This window comes from Quercus robur, chromosome 2 (genome assembly GCF_932294415.1).
Source record: "Quercus robur chromosome 2, dhQueRobu3.1, whole genome shotgun sequence".
Taxonomy (NCBI): Eukaryota; Viridiplantae; Streptophyta; class Magnoliopsida; order Fagales; family Fagaceae; genus Quercus; species Quercus robur.
This window is the reverse complement of record NC_065535.1, coordinates 75,511,863-75,524,621: the sequence shown is the minus strand read 5'-3', so window position 1 is coordinate 75,524,621 and position 12,759 is coordinate 75,511,863. Positions and strand designations below refer to the sequence as shown.

General features: G+C 40.1%; 1 protein-coding gene across 1 annotated transcript; it reads left to right on the top strand.

Moving 5' to 3' along the window:
* Positions 1 to 9,670: 9,670 nt before the first annotated feature.
* LOC126715038 (uncharacterized) lies at positions 9,671 to 10,502 on the top strand. Its single transcript, XM_050415469.1, has one exon. The coding sequence runs from the start codon at positions 9,790 to 9,792 to the stop codon at positions 10,441 to 10,443; it is 654 nt and encodes a 217-aa protein (XP_050271426.1). The 5' UTR covers positions 9,671 to 9,789; the 3' UTR covers positions 10,444 to 10,502.
* The last annotated feature ends 2,257 nt before the right edge of the window (positions 10,503 to 12,759 follow it).

Here is a 12,759-nt window from a genome sequence, read left to right as displayed (position 1 = left end):
GGATCTGTAGGATACCGTGAGCTCGGGGGTTCTAGCCCCCGTAATTACCTAGCAAAAAAAAAAAAAAAAAAAACATGTAGGGCTTATAAATAAATCGCTGTGAAGGCCCATTTTTATTTTTTCACTTCAGATTTCTTTAGGTAGCCTATACAATGTTACATACTTGCTTTAGCATCCAGTTATGCAAAAAAAAAAAAAAAACCTATTTTGTATCTTTAAATACTATTTTTTCTATTTTACTAACTCATTTTATAACTTATCTCATATCTCAGTTTTTATTTTTATATACAATTTAATAAAATAATATAAACTACCTAATAAAATAATATAAAATACTATTCTCTCTCTTTTTTCTCCCACTCTCTCTTCATACACAATCACAAGATTTTTATTTTTTATTTTTTCATTCTAGATTTCTTTAGGTAGCCTATACAATGTTACATACTTGCATTAGCATTTGGGTATGCAAAAAAAAACTTATTTTGCATTCTTAAACATTACTTTATCTATTTTACCAACTCATTTTACAATTCACCTTATATCCCAATTTTTATTTTTACATAAAATCCAATAAAATAATATAAAGTACTATTTTCTCTTTTTTTCCTCCCACTCACTTTTTCTCCACACACAATCACAAGATTAAACTAATATATATATATATATATATAACCTTACTATTCATAGGTTGCAAATTTTTTTAAGTTTGCAAACCCGGATGGAGTGGGTTCTGGGTAGCTTGGGTTTTATAATAGCAACTTGGGGTGTTTACACTTTACACCCCCAATGCTAGTGCTCTTACATAGTTACATATGAACATATATTCTTAGTTTCCCTAGGCCCTTTCCAACCGGCATGGTTAAGGCAACTGTGGCTCACCCTAATGATAATTTCTTACCTTTGTGAAGCAAACACTTCTTCTGAGTTAAAAAGCTGAAAGGCTTGTCTTTGCCATGCGAAAAAATATTTGAAAAATGGGTTCAGTGCTTAAAATGCAACACAGGCATGGTACGTGTTCTAAAATGATCATGTGTTGGTATCCGGCTCCATTTGAAATGGGTCTAGTGTTTCATAGGCAACACAAAAATGGATCATGTTCTAAAATGATCATGTGTTAGTTCTGCATTCCATTTAACACTCTTGAGTATTGGGCCAAAGTCTTGTTGATGAACATAGAAAAGGTATAAAGAATAGCAAAAAGGAAGGTCTAGGAATAAATTTTGCCACAACTTACTTTAAGTGGTGGATTATGAGTTGAAAAAAAAGGTGATGGGTACAAAGTGATTGTGCACCACTTCAACAATGTGTCAAAACAAAAGCTCATAGCAAAATGGAGCAAGAGAAAAATTATCTGCTTCACTGCTGATGATGTAGTATAAAGCAAAGATGTAGGGTCATTTTCTGAATGATTTTGTGTATCCAACAAGCGTGCTTTGCATCGTCACGTTTCATTCATTCAATTCAATTGTTATCATCAACCGGCAAAAATCTGCATGAGCACTGTCAAAACTGCTTTCCTTTGTGTAAAAGTCATGCGGTTTTTGAGTATGAGAATATTTCCACTTCCCCATGGTACTAACATTGGTTTTAAATCTCTATTTTTACTTGTGTAATTGGTGCTGAAATGTTTCTTAAAGCTTTACAATTACTTATTCAAGATTAATAAGTTCGTACTTGATCATATATTTCAGATTAATTACTGTAAGCAAAAGGAAAAAAACGAAAAGAAAAAGAATCAATTCAATGCTAGTGAGAAAACATTTTCTGAAGCCACTTTTTCTGTGCTTTCATATAAGCAAGATTTCAAGTAGCATAGATGGCCTACGTTGTAAAAGTTCCCACTTCCCAGTGAGAAAGGGGTGGCATGTTTATAGTAGTAGGGTCATTGTCATGTTGTTAAAATCAAAAAGGTTAATTGCACTTTTTCCCTTTAACTGGAATGTTGTGATTTATTACTCTAAACAAATTATTAGTGATTAGATATTTAGAACTTTATCCTAGCTTTTAACATTTTTGAATGGTTAAAATTTTCCGACAAAACATGGGTAGAAATTGGAAGTCTGTCAAATTTTACAAGAATTCTTATGGTAGGAGACAAAGTACTTATTACCAATAGTTTATTTTTTTGATAGGTACTTGTAGGGACACAAAATCTTCAGCGGCCCATTAACGTTGTTGGGCTCGCGCAAGGAAAATCCCTCACAATGATATTTGTAGAGAGTGGGCTTAACAAAAGGCCAGCGTTGGGTCGCGGGGCGGCATCTCGGGCCGGACTACAGGTATACCGACATGAGGAAGAGCTTCGGGCTGGATATTCAGGCCCTTCAATCTTGTATCTAGGAGGATTTGGCTCCTCGGATATGATCCGAGGCGTGAGGGCGCTGTTCCCGGTCACCCATCGGTGGGATTTTAGGTGATGTCCGGCGTGTCTTATCCAGACCCTCACTTTCATCAAGTCTTTCTCCAGAAGCCAGATGGCAGTCTCTCTTTGGTCACATAACATTCTCTTTTATACTAGCCTACGTTAGTTGTCCTTCGTCCACGTGTAGGGTCGATCTTTCCGGGACAGATATCTGTCCCATCAGTCTAGTCCCAAATTTGCTGTAGATGATCCATAAAGCCTAAGATCCCGGCTTTGTTAGGGGCAGTGTTATGTCAAGGAAGGGTATTAAGGACTATTTCCATGAGATATTTTCTGACCTCTCAAGCTCGCCTGTATCCCATTTTCGTCAGTGGGGTCCTGGGCTTTCCGAGGACGGAGTGGTCCTCGGACGTGTCTTTTGGCCATATCGAGCTCACTACTTTCGGGCTTGGGACCTGGCCTCCTTTAGTTTGGGGGCCTGTGGATTCCCTATAAGTGAGCGAGCCGGGCCCGTAGATTCTTGGGCCCCCACAATAGCCTCTCGAAACCCTGCTGTCCAACGTCCTGGTTGGAGAGGTGGGTTTCGGTAATTCCGAGCCTTAACTGCGGCTCATTTAATTTCGGCCCTTGATCAACGTTGGTGACTCTTCACCTCCCCGAGGAATGCGCCAGTCTACGAGTCGTTTTTCCTAGATTTACGTACGCTGCCGTTATGCCGCGTGGTTATCCGCAACGTGCCTTTAATCCCTTGCCATTTACGAGACCTTCCAGATGTAACGGTTACTGATGGTGTGGGAGAACGAAGCGACGCGTCGTACTCTGGATTTCCTTGAGGGTCCGAATGTGTCACATACCCTCTTCTTCGTCCTCTATATAAAGAGAGAAAACAGGGGGTGACCTTTTCATATCAGAATCCCTCACGTTCTTCCCAGAGTCCATTTCCTCCTTCTGGTTGCTCCCTCTTCTATAATACTTATTTCTCAGTAATCCACCATGAACAAATCCTTCTTTTCCCAGAAACGCCATATCCCAACAAAACTCGAGATGGCTCGGTCTGGGCAAGGATGGCGGAGGCTTAAGACTGGCTTCCCTATTCTTTTAGCCAAAATCCGAAGCAGGGACTCGTCACACCCCAGTTCTGGTGTGACTGAGTCGAAAACTTCCCTTGTCATCTCCATCTGCTCTCTCACGAGCATACCTAATAAGGCTCCCCTTCTCCCTCTTTTGCTCCTTTTATTTTCTTTTCATTGCTTCACTCTTCTTCTCCTCCTTCCCGCTCATATCCTCCATTTTCTTTTGCCCTTGCATTCTTCAGTAACAAGAGCTTGCTGAAGTGCTTCCATGTGTTCCAATTCTTCTTCCTTCTCCTTCATTATTTTTGTATAAGGATCTTCCCCTGATAGGAGCAGTACCGAGGCATAGATTTCAGAAAGACTTTGAAGACGAATGCAGAAGGCACCTGATGGTTTACTTATTTGTATTACGGATATTGTTACTGTTTTAACAGTAAAATTTTTTTTTATATAGGCTTGTTTGAGCCCTTCTTTGTACGTTGTAACAAATTTTCATAGTAATAAAAGTTAGTGTTACTCTATTTCTTATGTCTTATTTGTATATTTTAACAAGTGTGAAAGCGCTGCTCGGCATAATAGTATAGCATTTCAATCTATAATAACTAAGGCCAAAGCAATCCTTGATAAAAAGATGCCACGATAACTTTAAAGAGATTACTATTCATCATAACAATCCAACCAGCGAAGAATGAGACTTATCTTAAAGTTAGCAGTGATGGGTGTTGAATGCTCGATAAAGTGTGAGAAGTATTTTTCCGAGGACATGTTACCCCTCGGATGAATGGCCCCCTTAGGTTGACGATCATTAGGTTGGCCTGCCATCTTCCTGACATGCGAGCCTTAACCTTTTCCAGTGTTTAAACCGAGAAATTTCTTCATTCGGGCAGTCGATTTCCCGCGAAGCCTGAGTCCGAGGACTTTGCAAGACCTGGGTTTTGTCCATGACTTATGCGTTTTATCTTATGTGCTTGATTTTTCCCTTTGGCTTGAGTCCGATACTTGTGTCTTTATCGGTACTTGGTTTTCCCTTTTAGCTTGAGTCCGAGGACCATGCAAGCCTTAGATTCTGTCCGAGACCAATGTCTGCATCAGCACTTGGTTTTCCCTTTTAGCTTGAGTCCGAGGACCATGCAAGCCTTAGGTTCTGTCCGAGACCAATGTCTGCATCAGCACTTGGTTTTCCCTTTTAGCTTGAGTCCGAGGACCATGCAAGCCTTAGGTTCTGTCCGAGACCAATGTCTGCATCAGTACTTGGTTTTCCCTTTTAGCTTGAGTCCGGGGACCATGCAAGCCTTAGGTTCTGTCCGAGACCAATGTCTGCATCAGTACTTGGTTTTCCCTTTTAGCTTGAGTCCGAGGACCATGCAAGCCTTAGGTTCTGTCCGAGACCAATGTCTGCATCAGTACTTGGTTTTCCCTTTTAGCTTGAGTCCGAGGACCATGCAAGCCTTAGGTTCTGTCCGAGACCAATGTCTGCATCAGTACTTGGTTTTCCCTTTTAGCTTGAGTCCGAGGACCATGCAAGCCTTAGGTTCTGTCCAAGACTTTGAGTTCAGATCTTCCCTTTCATTGAGCATTTCCCGAGGTGCCAAACAGGGTGTCCCTAGGCCTTCACGCCAAGAACCCGCGGATCAAGATACATTTCTGCAAACTCTGGCCACGCAGTACTTCTCTGACGCCCCAGGGATCGAGGCGCGCCTTCACGAGGCTTCTTGAGTCTCTAGACTGCAGTTGACGTTGGAAGTTGAGCCAAAGCCACTTTGTCTGTAGTGTTCCTTGGGACACCGCGTGAGTTGACTGCCATCATCTTGTCTTTTCAAATAAATAGGAGGGAGAGAGGGTTGCTTTATATATACACCCATCCTTTTATTTTTCTCTCATATCACGCTCCCCATATCCGTAGCTCTCCTTTCTTGGCATAACATGTGGAAAGCGAGGGTTGGGAAGAAAGAACCTTCTCCGCCGCAGAAGCGCCGTGTCCTCATGAGGCTTATAACAGTAAGGTATGGGCACAGGAAGCACAAGTTCAGAAGAGTACTCCATCTCCACCGAGGGGGAACGGCGTCTCTCCCTCTTTTAGTCAAAATCCGAAGCAGGCTCTGTTCATGCCAGCACTTTGGTATGTCAGAAGAAAGATTCTCCGCCATCAGCGCCTCTGCTTAGCAGCAGGCGAATATTTAGAGAAAGCCCCTCAGTTTCCCACTCCCTGCATCTTTCCTTCAACGGTGCCAGGCTCAAGTTGGGTTTCTTTGGCTGCCTGAGTTATGGGCATGTAGGAGCGCGGGGGAAGAATAAGGTCTCGGAGCTGTAGCCAACCTTTCCTCCGACATACCTCCTCGGCTTTCTCCAGCTTTCTTGTATTTTTCTTTTTCTTGCTTCTGTAGTAAGCTTTGACGTAGGCTGATTCCAGCTTTTCATTGTACTCTGTACTATTTCTTCGTTGTAATAAAAATGGAAATTGACTTACATGTTTTAAGCGTTGATCTATTGGGCAATACCACTTTGTGAACGAATGTGCTCTATGTATGCGTTGTTTTGAAAATATTTGTAACAAAGCTATTTTGAAGTATAATCTAACCAACTCTCATCTACCAGCACTATCAGGTATTACATCGATAATTTGTAATAAATCGAACTTAGGAAACTGACCGAGATATCAGTTGTGTATTCTGTGATGAGCGCATGAATATCGTCCAAGGCTGATGATTTCTAAGCAATCCATCTGAGCAATTGACTGGGACATAGGGGACTCCGATGACGCTTTCTTGTATTCGGTTTCCCCATAGGCTTCGGTCCGAGGACCATGCAAGGCCTTGGTTCTGTCCATTACTTTTAAGATGTCCTCTTTGTACTTGGTTTCCCCACAGGCTTGGGTCCGAGGACCATGCAAGGCCTTGGTTCTGTCCATTACTTTTAAGATGTCCTCTTTGTACTTGGTTTCCCCACAGGCTTGGGTCCGAGGACCATGCAAGGCCTTGGTTCTGTCCATTACTTATAAGAGTTCTTCGTTGTACTTGGTTTCCCCACAGGCTTGGGTCCGAGGACCATGCAAGGCCTTGGTTCTGTCCATTACTTATAAGATGTCCTCTTTGTACTTGGTTTCCCCACAGACTTGGGTCCGAGGACCATGCAAGGCCTTGGTTCTGTCCATTACTTATAAGAGTTCTTCGTTGTACTTGGTTTCCCCACAGGCTTGGGTCCGAGGACCATGCAAGGCCTTGGTTCTGTCCATTACTTATAAGATGTCCTCTTTGTACTTGGTTTCCCCACAGGCTTGGGTCCGAGGACCATGCAAGGCCTTGGTTCTGTCCATTACTTATAAGAGTTCTTCGTTGTACTTGGTTTCCCCACAGGCTTGGGTCCGAGGACCATGCAAGGCCTTGGTTCTGTCCATTACTTTTAAGATGTCCTCTTTGTACTTGGTTTCCCCACAGGCTTGGGTCCGAGGACCATGCAAGGCCTTGGTTCTGTCCATTACTTATAAGAGTTCTTCGTTGTACTTGGTTTCCCCACAGGCTTGGGTCCGAGGACCATGCAAGGCCTTGGTTCTGTCCATTACTTATAAGATGTCCTCTTTGTACTTGGTTTCCCCACAGGCTTGGGTCCGAGGACCATGCAAGGCCTTGGTTCTGTCCATTACTTATAAGAGTTCTTCGTTGTACTTGGTTTCCCCACAGGCTTGGGTCCGAGGACCATGCAAGGCCTTGGTTCTGTCCATTACTTTTAAGATGTCCTCTTTGTACTTGGTTTCCCCACAGGCTTGGGTCCGAGGACCATGCAAGGCCTTGGTTCTGTCCATTACTTATAAGAGTTCTTCGTTGTACTTGGTTTCCCCACAGGCTTGGGTCCGAGGACCATGCAAGGCCTTGGTTCTGTCCATTACTTTTAAGATGTCCTCTTTGTACTTGGTTTCCCCACAGGCTTGGGTCCGAGGACCATGCAAGGCCTTGGTTCTGTCCATTACTTATAAGAGTTCTTCGTTGTACTTGGTTTCCCCACAGGCTTGGGTCCGAGGACCATGCAAGGCCTTGGTTCTGTCCATTACTTTTAAGATGTCCTCTTTGTACTTGGTTTCCCCACAGGCTTGGGTCCGAGGACCATGCAAGGCCTTGGTTCTGTCCATTACTTATAAGAGTTCTTCGTTGTACTTGGTTTCCCCACAGGCTTGGGTCCGAGGACCATGCAAGGCCTTGGTTCTGTCCATTACTTTTAAGATGTCCTCTTTGTACTTGGTTTCCCCACAGGCTTGGGTCCGAGGACCATGCAAGGCCTTGGTTCTGTCCATTACTTATAAGAGTTCTTCGTTGTTGATAGTCTTTTCTCTATACTGACTTATTCCTTGAAGGTCAGCCCCTAGACCAGAGAGGGAAGAGTTGGCTCGAGGCCGCAAGCCCCTAGAGCTGTCCACTCCGTTGGCAGTGCACGGCGCAGCTCCTAGCGGTGGCTCATGGCGGAGTAACAACCGTACGTCGCCGGGAATGGGAAAAACCCGTGAGCCTCTGTTTGCTGGAGAGCTGACTCGTGCGCCACCCGTGTCAACGCGCAAGCCCTTTCCCCACAGACGGCGCCAATTGTAGGGACACAAAATCTTCAGCGGCCCATCAACGTTGTTGGGCTCGCGCAAGGAAAATCCCTCACAATGATATTTGTAGAGAGTGGGCTTAACAAAAGGCCAGCGTTGGGTCGCGGGGCGGCATCTCGGGCCGGACTACAGGCATACCGACATGAGGAAGAGCTTCGGGCTGGATATTCAGGCCCTTCAATCTTGTATCTAGGAGGATTTGGCTCCTCAGATATGATCCGAGGCGTGAGGGCGCTGTTCCCGGTCACCCATCGGTGGGATTTTAGGTGATGTCCGGCGTGTCTTATCCAGACCCTCACTTTCATCAAGTCTTTCTCCAGAAGCCAGATGGCAGTCTCTCTTTGGTCACATAACATTCTCTTTTATACTAGCCTACGTTAGTTGTCCTTCGTCCACGTGTAGGGTCGATCTTTCCGGGACAGATATCTGTCCCATCAGTCTAGTCCCAAATTTGCTGTAGATGATCCATAAAGCCTAAGATCCCGGCTTTGTTAGGGGCAGTGTTATGTCAAGGAAGGGTATTAAGGACTATTTCCATGAGATATTTTCTGACCTCTCAAGCTCGCCTGTATCCCATTTTCGTCAGTGGGGTCCTGGGCTTTCCGAGGACGGAGTGGTCCTCGGACGTGTCTTTTGGCCATATCGAGCTCACTACTTTCGGGCTTGGGACCTGGCCTCCTTTAGTTTGGGGGCCTGTGGATTCCCTATAAGTGAGCGAGCCGGGCCCGTAGATTCTTGGGCCCCCACAGTACTTATTACCAATAACTAAGGGAAAACATGGTTCGGTTTTAAAGTTTAGAAATTAAGAACATCATATATATATAACTTACAGTAGTTTCTCAAAAAAAAAAAAAAAAAAAAAAACTTACAGTAATTAATCTGAAAAATATTTAATACATTATCTTTCAAATAAAATATAAGTATTTTATAAATTAACCTCTTCAATGTGTATTCAAATAAAATTAGTAAAAAATGAGTGTTAGTTCTTAAATAATTGAAAGACTAAGTTAACATAAATTATTGAGATTGTGTTCATTATACTTTTACAGATATCATATTATAAGACATCCTAAAACATAGAATGGATCACAAACAGAAAACGAAATTCCTATATATATAAAGAAGTTAAATTTGGATAGTAGTAGTACCCTCAAATTAAAAAAATGTTTGGTATAGAAAATGGTAATACACATGTAAAATGTTTGAATTTGGTGATAGGTGACACATCCATTTTTTAAGCTCAATATAATAAAATCATAATACACCTAGTAATATCACTCTCTACGAACACATTAAAATAACTTGACTAGATAAGGCCTATGCAATATTTAACACAATCTCAAATTACATTTGCAAATTCCAAGGTACGTACGTAGTTGGCAATGGAATTGCTTTGGTTGGATCAATGCCAATGGTGTGCACGCCAAAACTAAACAAGCACAAAGTTACAAAGCTAAAATCAGTGGGACTGTGGGAGCAATCATAAAGCTACTCTTTGTGCTGCACTAGTGCAGGCACAATATGTTTGCTTGTCTCCTCCTATACCTCCGCTTTCACCATTATCATCAAACCTGGTCCCTCAAAGTGAAGCCTCACTGCCTCCCACATAATCATTTAAATAAAAAACACCACAGATCTTGAAGTAAATTAATCAAATTTTATCTACATTTTCCAATTCTCTATAAAAGTGTAACACTAGCAAGTAGCACCTTCATTCCAAGAGTCCAAGACCCTATTTTTCCTCTTGACTCAGCTAGGAAAAAAAACACAACATGGAGGTGAGGAAGATCACAAAGAGTGAGAGAGTAATAGAAGAGAGAAACCATGAAGATGGTAGTACTGGTCACATAATTTTGTTCACAGCTGGAACACTAGCTCTCCTAATGGCATGTGTAAAATGTGCTATGCTAACTTTACTGGTCGAGCAATGGCGTGCATGGGTTTTTCTAGTGCTCAACCTTGTTCTCTTAGCCATTCTTTTCACATCTACACGGTCTGAGGAGGCCTCCAAAGAAACCCAACAATGCAGTAACAATGTGGCAATGAAGGATGAAAGGAACAAGAATAATAAGAGTCATTGTTGTACATGGTCAGCACCAGAAGTTGAAGAACGTACAATAGAGTGCAAGGAGATTGTACATAGAGAGAAAATTATTAGTGGAGGGAACAATGAGCCAGAAGAGAAAGTTGAAGACGATGCTGAGATTCCAAGGCTGTCAAAGGAGGAGCTGAATGAGAGAGTGGAAACTTTCATTGCTATGTTTAGGCAGCATTTGGTTTCAGATGCTAAGAAAGGTAGAGCCCAGTTTTTTGAAAAGTCAGAAAGAGCTAAAACTTTGAATTTTCAAAGGGTGGCTAAGTCTAACATTAACTTGACCTCTCCTCTCCAAGGGGTCAAGTGTTTAAATGTAGAAGTTAAGGGGTGAATGTTATATTTATTCAAAGTTAAGAGGTTCAATTTTGTTTAAAATATGTGATTTGTTTCTTTTTGGTGTTACATATGCGATATTATTATTTACTTATTTGTCCAGCACCAAAAAAAATCTCTTATTATTTGTCATCCTAATTTTGGCAGCCACAATCAAGGCAGTAAGTAGACCAAACCTTCAAACTTAACTAGATAGATGTAGACTGTGATTAGAAAGAAAATTGTTTCATTCTATGAGTTTAAACCACAATATTTTGATTTTTCTTTTTTCTTTTTGCCTTTTCAATATTATGTCAAAGTTCAATAATTATAGTCACAATCTTGTTGTAGATTCATGAACATGAGTCAGATGTATTATTGAACCTCCTGTCCTTTTTTTTTTTTTTTTTTTTTTTTCTCCTTATAACTAATGTCATTGACTCATAAGGTCCCTGCCCCTCCAATCCAATCAATTAAGTTGATGTTTTGCAATTTGATCATGAATTAGCATAGTTCTTTTTGTCAGTATGTCCTCTCTTTGTAACGTGTTTAATAGTTTCATTTGGTCGGATCAACTTGCAATAGATTGGATGGTTATGTGGTTGGGAAATTTTCAGACCCTACCCTATCTTTTTCAATCACTCAATACCAAAATTTTAGGGGTTTTTACTTTCTTTTAGAGGGGGGGTTGGATTTTATTTCAATTAATGATCCTAATTTAGAACATACATTTAGGATTAGAATAAAAACAAAAGGTATAGACATGAAATCAAAGCTAATTCGGGGTCTGAAAAAGATTTTCCTACCCAAAAAACAGAAGAAGAGAAAGGATGTTTCAGAAATTGGGGAAATATTCACTTGAAAAAGGTTGTTTTCTTACTTTCAATTTTCAATGAATGTTTGGATTTAGCCAAAAATACTATGAGAATTCAGAATGTCTTTGGTGATTTTGGAATTAGTACTACTAACTCATGAGAAAGTTCTTCAGAGATTTTAATTACTATTTCATTTAAAATTTGAATTGTGCACATAAGCACATTACAGTCGTGTTGATCATTTCATTGAATTCTTGAAAAAAAAAAAAAAAAGTTTATCATAAACATTAAACTCACCCAACATGAAATCGTACTTTGACGCGTTTATGGAGATGCGTCACTTATAGAATTAGATACCTTGGAAATTAATAAATGAACCAACATTTGGGAGTTTGTACAGTTGGGGAGTGAGGGACCACTGAAAGCTAAGCATACTATAGTTTTTTAATTTTATTTTAGGTTTTCTATAGAATAGAATAGGCATATACTATAGTTGGAGCCATGAAGTTTTGAATACAAAATTTCTTTGTTTAACAATTGGTATTTTCAAAATTCCCTCTTTGTAGTGTCATTTGTTTGGATTAATTTATTTTTCTTAACAAATAATAAATTGGGTAAAAAATAAGATTAAAAAAATAAAACCTATAAACATCCAAACATGCTGTCCATGGGACTTCCAGTTGAGGTTGAGAAGCATGCTGTGTGTGTTTGTTTGTTTCTTAAAAAAAGAAAAAGAAAAAAGAAAAAAGAAGAAGGAGGGATTGGTGGAAGAAAGAAATCAATGTATCTGGTGGTATATTAAATGAATATTGAACTCCTTTTTTTTGTTTTTTGTTTTTGTAACACTGGGAAATAGATGTATCAAGGACAACTAGAATCCTAACAAAATAGTAGTTCAGCCTCATTAAAGACCAACAGAGTTTCCAATACTGGGGATGGATTTAAGAGAAGCATAAAGTTACAAAACTGCTGGCTGGCCATAATGATAATATTCAACATTTTGTTTCTAAAAAAAAAAAAAATTTCAACATTTTATATTGTGTCCAGTTAATGGGGGTGCCTTTAGAGTATTTTTTAATAGAAAATATAAAAATTATGATACTGTTTTCATAAAAATATAAAAATTATGAAAAAAAAAAGTTACTTTTTTTTAGTTTTTTTTTTCTTTCTCAAAAAAAAAAAAAAAAAAGAAGTTTTTAAAAATATTTTCTGAATCAATTAATTCTCTTAACACATCTGTTAACTCAAAAAAAAAAAAAAAAACATTTTATTGAGTGTTTTGAACCATATGCAACTGGAGGTTACAATTGTGTATGCATGTATTAAATATATAGCTAAAATGAGGTTAGAGATGTACATGATACAATGTTAGAGATTTTCATATTAATTTGAATCTGAAAGGTGGGAAAGGAGGTTTTCGATGAGAAAAGGAAGAGGGAAATACATAAATGTATGAGTTTATTAAGATTAGAAGAAGAAGTGGTCCAAAAAGAACAAAGGCAGGTAGAGGTTCGTGCAAT